The sequence below is a fragment of the Ochotona curzoniae genome, unplaced genomic scaffold (genome assembly GCF_017591425.1).
Source record: "Ochotona curzoniae isolate NIBS_2020 unplaced genomic scaffold, NIBS_Ocur_1.0 contig_66, whole genome shotgun sequence".
Taxonomy (NCBI): domain Eukaryota; kingdom Metazoa; phylum Chordata; class Mammalia; order Lagomorpha; family Ochotonidae; genus Ochotona; species Ochotona curzoniae.
Genome location: NW_024466512.1, coordinates 25,784,412 through 25,801,598, shown reverse-complemented (window position 1 = coordinate 25,801,598; position 17,187 = coordinate 25,784,412). Strand labels below are relative to the sequence as shown.

Genomic DNA, 17,187 nt, shown 5'->3' with positions numbered 1-17,187 from the left:
TAGGAACAGTATTGCACAATGTTGAAGTACTTTAAATTTGATTATAGTTTTCAGATCAGATGGATATTTTGCACAGAGCTCTGATTTTTGAAAAAAACTGTAAGGCAATGTTTCCAAATAGAAGAATCATAACCACTGTTCTTAATGATGAAGGGGCACAGGTCTTAGTAACGAGATACATCAAGGCACTAAATCCACCTCAGCAACTTCTGGATATATTTCTTCAAGATTCGAACACAACCCTAGTGAGTTCTGTTTAACAGCGTCCTTGGTATTAGAAAACAGCTATGGAGAGTCGCTTTTACCTTCTGTTTGTGCATTCTTGTTCTTTTGTTCTCAGAATATTAATATTGTCTATGAATTACAAAACTTCCTTATCTGAACTCCTTAACCTGAAATCAAAAGTCCTGCTCTAGCCTGCCCTCTGCCTCTACTTTGCTTTTCCTTCAGGGGATTCCTCCTGTCTGTTATCCTGAGAGGCAGGTATCCATGGAGATAGGTTTCTTTCAAGGGCTATTTTTATCTTTCAGAAAACACATTCATTTTACCATTTTTGTTTATCAAGGGTTTGAATATGTGTGTTCATTGCATGAGGTCACCAGAGTGAAAGATCACAGTGCACAGATGGCAGCTGTCATGTGTCAATTGAAATTTGAACAGACTTTCTGTGTCAGCTCACCATGTCTTGTTCACCTTGCCTCTACCATTTCCAAGTGAGAAAGGCAACAGTATATAATCTGTTATTGGAGAAAGCATTCTTTGCTGTGACCACATGAAACAAGCTTTTGTTAAAAAAAAAAAAACCTGACAAATTTTGAACTTAAAGGCAAATCAAGCTTTTGCAATTTTCCAATGTTTTAAAGTTTAGCAGTTATACTTTAGGATCACATGTTTAATTCTAATGTATATTGTTGTAATGTTTAAAGTTTTATTATATTTAATAATTTGCTATAATAAAATGTATTTTTATATGGTTGATTTGTTTCCTCTTTTTTAAAAAAATAAATATGCTAGCTTCACTAGTATATCTCTCTTTTTGACATCCTATTTTAAAGATTTATTTTATGTGAAAATCAGCGATACACAGAGAGACAAAGAGATAGATCTTTCATCCACCGGTTCACTTTCCAAATGGTCACAGTGGTCAGAGCTGAGCTGATCCGAAGCTGGGAGCCAGGGGCTTCTTTTGGAGCTCCCATATGGTGCAGGGCCCCAAGGACTTAGGCCATTCTCCACTGCTTTCCCAGGCCATTTGCAGAGAGCTGGATCAGAAGCAGAACATCCAGGACTAGAGCTGGCTCCCATATGGGATGCTGGTGCTGTAGATGGAGGGTGCCAGCCCCTTGCTTCCTCTTCTGTGAAACTATAAATAATAATGTCCACTTTACAGGCTTATCGAATATGGTAAATGATATAATACATACATAGAAGTAAGCTTGGTGATATAACACCCTCAGTAGATGTTATTAATATTGTTCTAGGACCTCATTGCTCGATTTGTATCTTTGATCCCTTTTATGCCTGATACGCTGGATAAAAATGATGGCTCTGATATATGGATGACATCAGAGGTAACCAATTCCATTTTGTAATTAAAATGTATAGTATTTCTTACTTGATTCTCTTAAGACTCATTTAAAAAATATTATGTACTTATATAGTGCTTTCCCTTATGATATTTAGGATATTTATGTTAATTTTATGCATCATTTTCAGCTCTGTAACAATCTGAAAAGCTGTCATAGTATTGTGAAGGCTTTCCCTTCAAAACCTGTGAAAATTCAATGTAATAAATTGACAGAAAAATATATTTGAAATTTAATGCAGGCAATCATGGCTGTCACTACCCACCAGTTTAATATATTCACAAGTGAGTGGATCATGGGAAATGCTGACAATTTTTAGAGGAGTGATAGGTAAACTTTAGGAGCACTAAGGGAACTTGGAGAAATTTAGAGTGGCCTAGGACAAAGTCTGCTATTTTAGGACAATAAACATTAGTTATAAATTATTCTCTTTGGAATGTTGAATGCAACCAAAGAGGAATCAGTTGTGTGACAAAATTCTGTTCAAGTGCATTAACAGACTTCAGTCTTCTTTGTTAACACAAGAATTCAGTTAAATGAAAACTTGGAGAGGACCAAAGGAAATTATTCTTTTCCTTGGTATGGCTAGAATTTAAGCAGATAAGGAGACACTACAGAAACCATCTTTAGCCTAGTTCCTCTCTGAGTTTCTTTACTTTAAAACACATGTGGCACCATATTTTGAGATGACAGTCCCTAGGCCCCTTCAATCCCACACCCAGATTCTATACACACAAATTCTACTTGTAATCTCTTTAAAGACAAAGAGAGACTTGGTTCCTATTTGTTTTTTTTTTTATATTGTTTCCTTAATATATCTGATGTAAAAGGAAATTTTAAGGGAGAAGCCCCACCCAGTCTCCCACCCCAGGTCCCAGATGTGGGGCATGCTCCGAGGATCTTGCTCAAGTGGTTTTGATAGTTCAACAGTTCTGAATTGCTGCCACTCTCACCACTCCAAGCACAATGCAGTCGTTGGAGAATCCACTGATTGACATAGTCCATCATGTAGTCTCCATTTGCCCAGTATTTTCATTGCCAACATATAGCTGAGGTGGTTGATTGACTTGTTCTGACCTCTGTCATTTGATGGTTAGCATTCTGAGTCCAAAAGCTCAAACTTTGTCTGAGGTGTTCCCAGACCAGATTCTTGTATGTACTAGCAAGAACAGGGCCCAGCACCATCCATCGCCACAATCAGCTGGTGGTTGCCATTGCTGAGTTGGTTTCGTTTCCATCCCTGTCTTCCACTGGAACCAATGGGTGTTTGCAGTCCAGCCTGGTTCTGCCCAGCACATACTCAGCCCTCACATAAACCAGTGGGAGCTGCAGCCCAGCCAGAGCGACCCACAATAACCCCCTACTCTGGTTTGCCAGTATGTGTGGCAGACTAGTCCAGTCTGTCCCACATCCCCTTCTGCTCTCATACATGTCGATGGGTATTAAAACCTTGTCCCATCTAACGAGCTCAACTATCCAGCCTTCACGGATGTTGTTGGGTGTCTCTGTCTAGCCACCTCAGTCCCCGTCTTAGTTTTTGTGCCCTTCTGTGGGGGGTGGTAACCCAAGAGGGAGGAGCCCACTATTTCCCTCCCAAGCCACTCCCACTCCCAGATTATGCACTCTCCAGGTGGTTCTGTGGTTTAACTTGACAGAACTAGCTCCCAGTGCCAGTGTCTGCCAGCTGATGCTGTAGCTAAGCCCCAACAACCTTCACCCACTCTAATTGTAGATTGCACCAGTAGGAACAATCAGCTCAGCCTGGTTTTTCCCTGATCTGGGCCACATGAGGCACACAGGTGCTATATTCCTGCCTAGTCTGGTCTACCCCCATCCCAGCTCACACTCTCCAGTGGGAGTAGCTATTCAGCAAGGGTTCCTATTTATTCTTAAAATTTATCACTTTTACACAGCTTTAAATGTAGCAATCATTCAAAAAAATGTTTTCAAGTGTAAAGCACAAGTTTTATCAAAACTTTAGAGAAGGACACTTTGACCTGGACCTGATGTCCTGGCTCTTGTCTAGATGTTTTAGTAGCTAGGTTTGAGCTGAAATGGATTTCGGGAGCATCAAGTTAACAAACTTATTACTGTACCTTCTGCTATGTAGGACTAAGGGAGAAAAACATGATTTTACTTTAGGTTCCAGCAATTCAACTCTATTAGAATTCAGAAAGATTTCTTTCCATCTAAATTCTTCTGAGATTCTTTGAACTGATGTTTTTAAGAGTATTATCATTCTGCAGAACAATAAACAATGCTAAGATAAAAATAATCGTGGCAGCAAATACTAGTATACCCAAGTCTCCCAGCCAAACATAACAGAAAATTAAGATGGTTACCACAGAGTCACTACTCCTCTTGGCCAGATCTTCCCACTGACATGATTCTTTGGTCACAGGATACTGGGGAGTATGACTAATTTCTCAAGACAAAAGAGCTTTTTTTTCCATTTAGTAGTATTTAGAGTCAAACAAGCATGGATTTAAATCATAGTTCAACAATTTAATAGCTGTTTAGCCTATCTAACCTCACTGGGCCTCAATTTCCTTACCAATGTTATACAGGTGACTTAAAAGAACCAAAGGAGACGACATCTGGATTTCAAGAACTGTAAACTACCTACTCCTTATCCTAACCCTCCTCTTAAAAATTCAGCCATGGGAATCTCCAAGAAGGTCTCTTTAAGTATTTTCTCTAATCCCTCTCTCTCACCATCACATTGAGTCAGTGTCTATTGATATGGACACATCAGTTGTTAAAACAGTGAAACACCCATGTTGGGTACAAATTATCTGGTCACTTCATATGATAAAGATGCTACCTGGTAGTAAAGATGCTAACAGTGTTTGCAACCAATACTCTTTCTGTGAAACTCTAGCAAACATGGGGATTTCTGCTTGGCTGTCATCCTTGGAATCTGGTAAAGGCAAGTATGCTTGTGACAGGAGGGAGAGTAGGACACTAAGCCTGCTGGATGTTCACATTGGTTCACTTTCCATCCCTTGTTTCTGGCTGTCACTTTGTTCTTCCATAGCGCTGCATCAGCTTGGCTATTGGAAATAAGGAGGAGCATGCCATACTTCTGTGTAATTTCTTCCTATATTTTGGAAAGAGTGCTCTGGTCCTCCTGGGAACCTCAGTATTAGAGGTAAGTTCTGGAGTTCAAGCAAAACTGCATCAGATGTTTCAGCCATAAGTTTAAGACTTCAACACAAAGTTTCCATCTTCTAACATGCTGATTAGGAACTTTCACAGACCAGTTACTAGTCAAGAGGACACTTCTTGTTCAAAGTGTTCTGCTATACAAAGAATAACTTCCTTTTGTTATTCTCTTTTGGAAAATAGTACTAAAATAGTGTTACTTGATAAGGTTCCTGGGAATGTGTAAATATATAAAAGACTTTGGAAACAGCATGTCTTCACCACGTGGTGGTGGTGGCTATGCAGCAATACTTGCAATGTAGTTGTCGTGGTTATTATCAATTCAAAATACCTACATTGTCTTCCCATGTTTTCAACCCTGTATCTTTAAGATTGTTAAGAAACACTTGTTCTGGGACCTGGTGCAATGGCTCAGTGGCTAAAATCCTTGCCTTGTACTTACCAGGATCCCATATGGGCACCGGTTTGTGTTCCAGATGCTCCACTTCCCATCCAGCTTCCTGCTTGTGGCCTGGGAAATCAGTAAATAATGGCCCAAAGCTTTGGAACCCTGAAACCATGTAAGAGACCAGGAGAAAGCAACTGGCTCCTGGTTTCAGATAGGCTCAGCTCCAGCCATTGCAGCTACTTGGGAAGTAAACCAGCAGATAGAGGATCTTTTTGTCTCCGTATTTTTTTCCCTTTTTTAAAAGAAACACACATTCTCATACTAAGCTTGTTAGGTGTTAATATTAAAAGAAGTGGGACAAAAACTCATGTTTAGCTGTCTGAAATATTGATAATCTATTTTATATGTTTTTGCATTCATTCTACAACAAAACTGTCTCTTTTGGTCTATTTCTATCCATACCTGTGTAACTTGCTAAATGTTAACATTATCAATCTTTTCTTATAGTTTTTATTATGGCCATTTGCTTCTCTATGTTCCCCTGGCATAACTTGTTACTTATTTTTTAATTTCATTTTTATAATGATTACATGGTTGATCGAAGGATGGAAGTTAGGGAAAATTGGGTGTTCTCATTGCTTCCAAATTTGCTATTTCTTCTTGTTTCTTGGGGAAGGAGAGAGACAAAGAAGGAAATCACTCACAACTTTGCCACACATCCTGGTCCCCAGGGATGAGGAATGCCACCTCATATCAACCCAGAGTCTCAATGTGTACATATTCCAAAGGTTCTGTCCAAGTGGTTTGGATAGTTCTGAAATGCTGCCAATTTCACCGATCCAAGGATGATGTCACCTTCCCAATGTCCATTGGCTCCATTCACTGAGATTTTTTGCTGTCATTGTTTGTCCTTGGACTTGCCTGCAAGAACATGTCCTACTTAATGAAAAAGGCAGAGCAGTGGGCACAGGCCCTGTTGTAAAAGGAGAATTTGGCAGTTCACTTGGTGCTGTAGCAGAAGAAGGAGAACAGAACAAACTGGACAACTGCTTGTTACTTCTGTATTAAGTTTCTTAACCAAGAGCCTAAATGTATTCTCCCATATGAACGTCTGCTATAGTTTTAGGTACCACTAGGTGGCAGTACACAGTCGACGATATTTCGACAGTGTTTGCCTTTGCAACTGTGAGCCAACTGCATGGGAGGCAGCCCTACAGTCAAGACAGCCTGTTCTTTAGTCTCAGATGAGCAAAGAGATAAATGTAAGGGTCGTGGAGTTAGGAAGACAAGAATCCCCAGCGTAGTATTAATTTAGGTCTGGTAGTGTGACTATAGTTCACAATACTAATGCTTTATGGACAGGAGCTCAAAGGCTCCATACACAGAGATATCTAGGAGATACAAATGCTACCACCCTGATTTTATTAATACACACTGTATACATATATAGAAATGTCACACTGTGTTCCGTAAATATGTACAATTATTACATGTTAATCAAAAACCTAAATTTTTTAAATAGAAGAAGAAAAGAATATGGGTTTGGGAGACGATCAGGCCTAGATTAGTCACTCCACACAGCGGGGACAATGGCCTTGATTGTCACCCTCTCTAAGCCCCTGCACCTCTGAGCTTTATCTAGAAGGTGAGCACAATAATCCCCACCCCACAGAATCAACAATGAATTAACCTCAAAAAACGAGTGTGTGAATATTTCACAGATGTTAAATAGTCATTCTTGCATGAAATGTTTGTTCTTTGCTAAGAAAGGCTTACACTGTAACAAGTATGTGCAGAGCAAAATGACACGATGACCATTTTTTGTTGCTCACATTGGTTTCCTGTATACTTTCTTATTAACCTCTAATTAAAAATCATGTTCTTAATAACAGCCTCTCAATGTCTTAATATTTTTTTCAGACATGTAAGCCTGTTTCCATCTTTAACTCTGGTGTTTGTTCTTAGCCTCCAAGTGTATTCTAACCAAAGCAGGGCTAGTCCCTGCTATGTGAGAATAAGACAATAGCACCCCTACTTCAAGACACTTTGGTGCTGTCTGTGAGGAAATCAGCATCATAAGTCAGTTTTGTTGCATATTTTCTTGCCATCGGGACAGCCTCCACATACATGGAAGCACTGACACACCAGTTATCTTGTCTGTATCCTCATGCCATCCTACTCTTGGCATTCTGGGACATGGATTATTTATCTCTTTTCAAAAATTTTTTTAAATTTAGAAATCAGAATAATTACATTATATTTTCCACATATAGAAATTAGTTAAGGGGCCAGTGTGTAGACTTAACTGGCTAATCCTCCATTTCCAGTGCTAATATCCCGTACAGGTGCCAGTACATGTCCCAGCTGCTCTACTTCCTAGTCAGCTCCCTGCTGTGGCCTGGGAGAGCCGCAGGATGGCACAGTGCCTTGGGACACTGTACACAGAAGGGAACTGATGCAGCAACAGCCATTGTTTGGGGAGTGAACCAGTGAATGGAAAAGCTTTCGCACTGTTTCTCTTTCTCTCTGTAAAATCTGCCTTTCCAATTAAAAATAAGTAAATCTTTAAAATAAAATAGATCTTTAAGAAGAAAAAAAACCAAAACTAGTTATATCTACTAAAGATAATATTACCTTTTTCCCTTGAACAGGGCCAGGTGGCTTATGTATTGACTCAAGAAAATGATGAATATTTGCTCTGGAATCCATCAACTGGGCAATGCCATAAGCAGTTTGACCCATTTTGTCCCTTGCAAAGTATAGATTGTTTGTTTGATGATAAAAATGTAAGTATATGGGGAAAATTGCTACCTCGAGAACTACCCTAGCCACACATTAGATTCACTTGGGGGACTTTGAAGACAAAGTGGGAATTCAACCAGAATTCCCGGAGTCAGGGGCCTGGGAAAACTTCAATCTCTGGAGCTTCCCAAGGTGACGCTGTAGCGCCTGCATGACTGAGAACCAGTCAGGTACTCCTGTGATCATGAAGCCTGGAGTCTCAATATTTCTTGCCTTGGAACCTCTCTTACAAAGCACTGAAAAATAGGATGGTAAAATTTTGCTCCATGTTCTTCTACTGTGGTCTTGTATTTCCATGAGCCTATGCTGACTTTTTGTTAATATCTTAATAGGTGTGGTTTAATATTCAACAAAATAATACACCAATGGCTATACATTTTGACTATTCAAAAGAAAGTTTCTGGAAACAGTTAATTCCAAAAAACTTCCAAGGGATGAAATCACCAAGCATACAGGTAAACCATATTTCTGTAGGTGTGTCTGTAAGTGGCCATTGTCTCTGATTTTTATTAGTTGTGACAGTTCTTGTATCTTGTAGTTGATCACTTATTAGCAGTATTAATTTTAAAAATCTAGTTTCCTTTGTTTTACAACAAAGATGCAACTGAAAACTGTTAATAAAATAAGCCAGTCCCAAACCAAGTATCATATTATTTCTCTGATTTGTGGTTATTAATACACAGAGAGAAAAAAGTGTAATATATATGAGTGAAAATAACATTTTGAGGTTTGCTTGTTGTTTACAGACCTTGTCTGTGCTCTTGAGGAACGGTCCTTTTCCACTTACTGCCTGTTGAATTCTTTATTTACAGGAGGGTTAAGTTTGTAATCATAAACTAAGCTAAAAATACATCATTATTAAATAAATTAAACTAAAAATGAAAGAAGAAAACCAGCCTTTTCTAACAGCTAACTTATGTTTAGGCAACATCAGGCTCTTTCTTTCTCTGAAGAAAAAAAATTAAGAAGAAAATATCCCAAATAAAAATTTGTTTTAAAATAGAATTGAACTTTTTAAAAATAATGAAAATAAAGAAATTAGTGTTCAAGATAGTATAAGTTCTTACTTTGACCTAGCGCTTCTGTTTCATATCCATGATGATGATCAAATAGAGAAATTTACAAACAGAGGGTTTACCTGAGTTCCCAACCGTGGCAGTTAACTTATGGAAATCAGATGGGACAGGCACACTAACAGGTGAGTGGTCTGAAGCAAGGAAGGAAGCTGGTGTGAAAATGCTCCAGGAAAGCCAGTGATCTGACCCAGGCATCACTTTCTAAAGCCAGGGACTATCGTGGAGTTATACAAATCCCCTACTTTTTAACAAAGATGGGGCTAGAGACAGGGAATTACCTGCACTCACTGGAATTTAGAAGGCAAGAGACCAGGAATTGATCCAATCATTAGAAGGTTTGACCACTGTCCCTGTTAGGTATTTGGCATCGCTTTTGGAAAATATTCAAAACACAGTGTCAAAAACTGTTTCTGGGTTGAGGGTCATGGTGTCACAAGAATATAGGTAATTGCAAAGTCTGCAAACTAGAAACTAGGGAGAGGAAAAAGAACATCAAATAGCAACAACAACAAAAAACTCACAGAAATTCAAATGCTCAACCTCACTCATAATCAAGGAAATGTAATATAAAACAATAAATCTCTTTTACAAACATAAAGTTGATGGGAATATTATATTTTCTTTTAAAATTGATTTATTTTTATTGGAAAGGCAGATTTACAGAGAGGAGAAACATAGGGAAAGGTATTGCATGCACGGGTTCACTCCCCCAAATGGCCACAACAGCTGGACCTGAACCTATCTGAAGCCAGGAGCCAGGAGGCTCTTCCAGGTCTCCAACATGGGTGCAGGGTTCCAAGGCGTTCCCAGGTGATAAACAGAGAGCTGAATGGGAAGTAGAGCAGCTAAGTCACAAACCAGTGACCATATGGGACACCAGTGCTGCAAGGCAGAGGATTAGCCAGGTGAGCCATTGTACCGGACCCTCTAAGATATTTTTCATGAACCTTTTGAAGTACCCTTATAAGTACAAAGCCATTTGTATGAATGAAGTCAGAGATTAGAATACAGGGTACTTCAAGTCTGTCTGTGGTATATTCTTTACAAATATAAAACAAATTTGGAAGGGTACAATTAGATATATCCAAGTGTGTTGTGTAGATGATTTTTATAATACACGTAATGCTTACCTATGTATTTGAGGCAATTTACAACACTAACAAGAATGCATAGTGGTTGTGAGAGGGAAACCAAATACTGAAATATGCAAAGTGAGAAACTTTCCTCCTTTTTAACACCGTTTTCCCACTGTCAGTTCCTTTTGTAACCTTCTAAACATTTCTCCATTCAAACACAGCACATAAATATTTATATTTCCTTTCTGAAAGTCATTTTAAAGAAGAGTAAATGTGCATCTCTTTCTTGAGAAATCACATTTTCCGCCTCTTGCAGTCCATCCCTTTCTGTTCCCCCCCCAAATCTGTGACCAAACCATTACCATCTGCTAGAGGGAAAATGATCTGTGTAGAGATGAAGTGGGTTTTTTGTTGTTGTCTGTTTGCTTGTTTCTTACATAATTATACTCTTATTCACTCAGGTGACATATATTAATTTTCTGAAAATTTTTGGCTGTAGGTTCCTGGGTGGAAAGATTTGTCTTGGTGTACTTGGCACTTGGGATCTAGAGGAGGACACAGAAGGATATAAACAATTGCAGTGCAGTAACAGTTCTATTAGAGAAGAAATGCATGTGCCTTGGGAGCCAGAGCAAGAAGACCTGAGGAAGGGAATGTGCTGGGCCTTCTTGGGAAAAGTGATAACACACCAAGGGGCGCTGAGCAGGACCTTGCCTGGGTGAAAGTCAGGGAAGAGACTGATCTTGGTAGAGAGCAGGACCAGCAGAAAGGAAGATGCAGTGATAAGGAGATGTCCGTTGAGGTGCTGATGGGTGAGCTTGGCCACTGGCAGGGAGGTAGGAAGGATAAGCAGCATCGTTGAAGAATTTGGGCCTTTGAAACCCTCAGCACGTTCAGAAACCAACATCCCAGAGGTAAGTGCTACCATGTTCAAACTTGTACATTTATTCTTTGATATTTATTTGTTTGTTTTATTTGAGAGACAGAGATAGAGATAAACAGAAATTTTCTGTTAGTTCACTACCTAGATGCTCACAATAACTGGGGCTAGGCCAGGTAGAAGCTAAAATCACATCTGAGTCTTCCAAGTAAGTGACAAGGAACCATGTATTTGCATCCTAGTTTTTTGCCCCCCAAATTGAATTAGCAGTAAAGTGGAATTAATTGGAAGTGGCTTAAGACTTGAACACTGTGGGATGCAAGAACCCCAGTTGGCATTTTAAAACCTCCATTAGGTGCTAGGGCAGCAAGCACTATTATTGTTCCTATTTTGATTATGGTAACTAGAAGCTCAGAACAGATGAGTTAATTAACTTTGCCCAGGCCATAGTTGGTAAATCGAAGAGACCGTTGTGGCTGCCCAAGATTATTTGGTAGGACCCACAAGCAATCCAAATCCTCATTTGAATAAATAAATGGGATAACAATTCTTCTAACCCATGAAAAAATTTTTTTCATCTATAAGTCCTTCATCCTCATCCTTTCCACTGGCTCTGATGAAGAATCTGATGAAAAGCAACACTACGATCTATATTTTATCTATGGAATCAGTTTTGCCATAAGAGACTGATTTGGGTTCCCCCTCACTGCAGTTAGGCTAACACTCCAGTAAAGCCAGTATTTACAGAAGCTTTCTGAATGTTTGATTGTATGTATTTCAGCCTGAAGAAATCATTTATTCTGATACTAATAAAAGCATGGTAGAAGACTTAAAGAACAGGTACACTTTTTTTTTCTAGTCTGATTCAGTCATCTTTCAATCCTCTAACTTAGCCTTTCAAAGTAACTATAGATTTATCACCAGGAGCATGATGAAGGAGATAGTCTCATCAAACACTTTTCTTTTGGTATATATGCATTAAAAAATGGCCCTTCTGCAATCCAGGATACTCTGTAAAAACAGTGTAAATCTGTTCTGAAAGACATGGTGAGCCACTATTGGAAAGTTCTCAACACACATGTCTGTTTAATCTGTAGTATAAAAAAAAATCCAGTTGAGTGGTCAGAACAGAAATGCTGTTACTCCAGGGCCCGGCGCGGTGGCGCAAGTGGTTAAAGGTCCTCGCCTTGCACGCCCGGGATCCCATATGGGCGCCGGTTCTAATCCCGGCAGCCCCGCTTCCCTTCCAGCTCCCTGCCTGTGGCCTGGGAAAGCAGTTGAGGACGGCCCAAAGCTTTGGGAACCTGCACCCGCGTGGGAGACCCGGAAGAGGCTCCTGGCTTCGGATCGGCATAGTATCGGCCCGTTGCGCTCACTTGGGGAGTGAATCATCGGACGGAAGATCTTCCTCTCTGTCTCTCCTCTCTGTATATCCGCCTTTCCAATGAAAAAATAATAAAAATAAATCTTAAAAAAAAAAAAAAAAAAGAAATGCTGTTACTCCAGCACTCCCAATAAACTCAGCCAAGATTCCAGTAGGCTCTGCTGTAGAAATAATCCCACACAGTCATCCTTCATAGAGGAGAGGCTTCCTGGGGGAACCCCACATACACTTTTGTATCCCCTCTTTGCCCTACCTAGCACAGTTTATCATTAGGCACTGTGCCAGGGGCTAGATATACAGGCATACGTCCCTGCCCTTATGAAGGTTACAAAATTTATGACAAATTATAATCCTTTAAAACCTTTTGTAAAAAGGTTACAAAATAGTAGGGACAAGCTTGTCACCATATTTATTAGCCCAATGTTTGATTTCCTCCCAAACCTACTAAATTTAATTGATCTCATAATCTATCCTTGCCAACATCATTCCAGATTAAATATCTGAATTTTTGTAAAGACTGTTTCTTGGAAACAGCATGTCCTGTATCTGAGAAGAGTCTTGCGTTGTAGAAATGTCAGCCCAGGAATCAGATGGTAAGGGTTGTCAAGTCATACCCAAGGCACCCAGCTACTGGAAGAGACCTCTTGCAGAGCTAATTGCTGCCCAACCTGGGTGGTTTCTTGCCTTCCCCAGCCAATCAGGAACCTGCTTCTTCTCCCCAGTCTGATTGTCATGAGTGGTGGCAGACACACTTAGCTAAGGAGGTCTGAATTCCTCCCAAGTCTGGAACCATTCTCATATCTGAATAAAAGCAATTATTAATCACATTTATTAAAGGATTATAATTTGTCATAAATAATCTTTACATTCTTACTTTAGAATTGAAAGGACTCTAAAGGGCAAAATTATGGAATGGAGACCCAAACAGCCAACACGTTGGAATCGACAATGTACTTCTATTTTGCGACAAATTCTTCCTAAGCTGGAACTTGGCACAGGAAGTTTTGTTTCACCTGAAGAAGAGAATGATTTTGAAAGATTGCTTCAGTTTTATTGGGTATGTATATGACTTGTGTGCTAATAGCATTTGTTTTAACTATGTTGCCAATTTCTAAATAATAGAAATCTTAACTCTCAAATACCTTATATGTTCATCCTCAATGATAGACACTATGATATTAATGTCCATTTGCTTACAAACCAAGACATTTCAAAGGGAGGGAAAATGAATACCAGGGCAACATGGCATAGCTATTCTTAGCATAGTTTTCTGAGAACTAATTGTGTGCTTTATGTCATATGAAGGATAAACTTTGGGCAAAAATACCCCAAAGGAAAACACTTTACAGATAACACAAAGACAAATGGTCCCTAATAATAGACTGACATTTGTCACTGGTTCCGGGCAAGAGAAAGTCAAACTTCCCTATCTTATGAGTGTAAATTATGTTGAGTTTTATACATGCAACCTAGATTTCTCTTCTGACTTCTCACTTGTATATTCACCAGCCCACTGATACTGTCTTGGATGCTAAAATGATATCTCATACTGAAGTCCATAGTAAAAGGAATGGACATTTGATATATTAGTAGGATCTTCCTTTCCTTCTCCTATCCTACCTCATGCTCTAGGAATCCATTAATTGGTCTGTCTTCTGTGATGTGGTCCAGTAGGTTTTTGTAAACACCAGTTTCCCAAAGTTGAGACTCCATCTACCTTCCACCCTGTAGACTAGAGGAAGTCTTCTGGGGAATTCCCTGAGGGAAGGAAATGAGGAAAAGCTTGGGAGTTAAATACTTAGGCTGCCTAGGAGGGATTCCAGGCACTATTCATTCATGAACAGGGAAAAAGAAATTGTTTTATCTTGCTTTGTTTTTAATAGAATTAAGAGGGTAGAGACATAAGTTAAATTGAAATAAATATAAGCGAAGTTTCAAACAACGATACTCCTCTGTAAAATTATCTAATTATTTAATTCTATGCAGTCTATAGTAGTAAATCTAGACTGAATTTGGAAGCCTTGTGTTCAAATTCTGGTCTCATAAACTTTGACTTAGAATTACCTAACTTCTCTAAGAATTACCTAACTTCTCTAACCTAACAGTGATATAATTAGTTCTATATTTTGTGATTCTAATGAAGATTAAGTGAAAAATACTTAGACTGTGGCACCTAGCACCTGGTGTTTAGTAAGTGCTAGTATTCTACATGCCAGGTATTGTGCTAGGCACTGGAATTATGAGATTAATGAAAGCAGATACAATCTGTGTATTCACACAGATTGCAGACTAACTATGGACCATGAAATAGGCAACTGTAGTGTAAAGACATTGGGCCCAATTGTAGATAAAGACTGTGGACCCAACCAGATGGGAAAAGCATGTGAATTGATTTAATAGGAAAGATCCTCCTGGGTTAAACAATATGTCTTGAAAGAGATTTATTCTTATCATTTGTGTATTATGCAATAGACACTTTTGCATATATGTTCTCCAGTTCCTTCATCTTGCCGCATAGTCATCATCTAACAAGTATAAATTCACAAATATAACAAATCAATGTCTAATAAATGCTTCCAAAATTTTCACTTAACTCCCACATGTGTAGGATTAAATAATTTCTTTGTCAACAGTTTGCTATCCAGAAAGAGTGTGAGATTGTGAAATGTAAAGTGTGAGAATGTGAAATGTAAAGTGTGAGAGCTCGGATACCAGGCAGACCTGACTCTATTCTTCTCTATCTGCGAAGTGGGACTATAGTAGAACTCACTGCATAGAGTTGTCCAGTGATTAAACATGCATGTGAAGCAATTAGCACTGGATCTAAAGTATAATCAGTACCCACAAACAGCTTTTATGACTGCCATTTCTCAGAGGCTTCTGTGATCTTTTTGCCTACAGTAACTCCATGACCTATGTGACTGATGTGGGTTTTTGTGTTGTTTTGTCTTTGATGCAGATCACAGGCTTTCCCATCCAGATGCCATACACTGATGTACAGTCAGTTACTGATGCTGTGTATCAAACTGGAATTCACTCCTCCCAATTTCCTCAGACAGAATTTGCTTTAGCTGTGTATATTCACCCATTCCCAAACAATATTTTATCTGTGTGGGTCTACTTGGCTTCCTTATCCCGACATCAGTGAAAAGGAAAGGACTGTAGTATGTTCTGGGACTTTGGAATCTTTCTGCTGATCTTCAAGTCGAGCCAAATACTGAGCCAATGTTTGATTCACACTTAGAGCTGAGCACTATGGAAAATCATCCCACTGGGTTTAAATAATGTCCTTTGGAGACCTCTTCAAAAAGGACCTCTGGTTGCTTTGGCTCACCATCTTAATTTGGAAAAGAAGCAAAGAAGTCCAAAATAATTACATCATGTATCTCTCACCCACTCCCTCAAAATCACCTGGAAAATCTTGCTAAACATGCTGGTTCCCAGATCTCACTCAGAACTAATGTTTTGAGCCTGCATTCTTTTTAACACACTCCCCAAGAAATTATGATGCAGAGTAAAGAGTAAAAACTCAGCCTTACAATGTTATTATTACCAAAATGAGATTAGTACATTTGATGCTTGCTCTGATCATTGCCCTAGTAAAAAGTTATTTCACTGAAAAAGAAAAAAAAAAAAAGAAATTGTATGATGTTGGGCTAAGGGTTGAAGACTGAGTTTGGCCTCTGGAGGCCTCTGAGAGTTTGCACCTGGGATTCCAGCACATGAAATATCTACATCTCCAAAGATCTAGAAAGGACAAGGGGAGGAAATGGCCTCAGCAGATCTCAGAGTTCCTTGTTTCTGGAATGAGTGGCGAACGCACTGTTTTTCTGCTGCTTTCCTTTGCCAGCCAAGGTCCCAGGAAAAGGAGTCAGGGATCCAAAAAGGAAGCACATTATTTTCTCTGTTCTCTGCTTCATTGAAAAGAGCACTGATAAAACTAACTTCAATGTGTTACGGTAGCCTGTCAATTACAAGTAATCAAAGGATATAGATTTCCAAAAGTTGCTCAAAACAGCTTTGTCTGCGATTTAAAAAGTAAGAGAAGGAAAATTCACCTCTTCCCGTACCGGAACACTAGGGTTCTTTGGTTAACTCCCACAAGCAAAGAGCAGCAATCTTAAATTCATCTACAGGGATCTTCTCAAGAGGCGTCGACATGGGCTGGTACCATGGAATGATACATTCATTTACAGTGATGTTACTCTTGAAGCAGTTGGGGTTATTAGAAGAGGCAGAGGAGGAATATAGGTAAAACCTGATTTTGTGCAGCTCCTGGCATAGATAAGAAAGCTATCAGAATTTTTGTTTTTATTTCAATGCTTTTGTGTACATTTTGTGCATAATGTTGTTATTTAATAAGCCTCTCACTGTGATTGAGATAGGGTAAAATTGGAAAGATGAGGTTGCCTGTGGAAAGAAATGCTGAATCCATAGAGTTCATTTCCGTGGCGTTTTAAGGTTTGCACAGCTGTTTTAGCGGTCGTTAATAGTTTTAGAATTGGTAACTGCTAACAAGTCAGGTAAAATGCTACAGGAAGAATGCAGGACCTTTCTACACTGTGGGTATTTTTTTAAACTTCTTTTTTGTTTGTTTTGTTATTATTGTGTACAATTTTAAACACACATATGAACTATTTTTCAACTAATTTCTTTCCTGAAAATTATGAAGTTGTCTTTGACAAATTATTTTTGTTGTTCAAATGTTTCAACAGAAACAACTTTACATGGAATGTATAAGATTTTTAAAAATCATTTCACAAATAAGATTATATAGTATTTATTATGTGCTGGAACACCTCAGTTCATGCTGCAATACAACAGTGAAAA

At 38.9% G+C, this 17,187-nt stretch overlaps 1 protein-coding gene across 3 annotated transcripts in view; it reads left to right on the top strand.

The window, feature by feature from the left end:
- CC2D2B (coiled-coil and C2 domain containing 2B) overlaps positions 1-15,945 on the top strand; it is a 66,481-nt gene extending 50,536 nt beyond the window's left edge. For 2 of the 3 annotated variants that reach the window (XM_040991831.1, XM_040991832.1), the window contains 8 exons: positions 48-245; positions 1,482-1,571; positions 4,624-4,737; positions 7,791-7,925; positions 8,274-8,396; positions 11,755-11,813; positions 13,237-13,414; positions 15,317-15,945. In XM_040991831.1, the coding sequence (XP_040847765.1) occupies positions 48-245; positions 1,482-1,571; positions 4,624-4,737; positions 7,791-7,925; positions 8,274-8,396; positions 11,755-11,813; positions 13,237-13,414; positions 15,317-15,505 (1,086 nt within the window). In that variant the 3' untranslated portion in view covers positions 15,506-15,945. The remainder of the gene's footprint in view (positions 1-47; positions 246-1,481; positions 1,572-4,623; positions 4,738-7,790; positions 7,926-8,273; positions 8,397-11,754; positions 11,814-13,236; positions 13,415-15,316) is intronic. The other variant, XM_040991833.1, reaches the window with a different exon arrangement.
- The last annotated feature ends 1,242 nt before the right edge of the window (positions 15,946-17,187 follow it).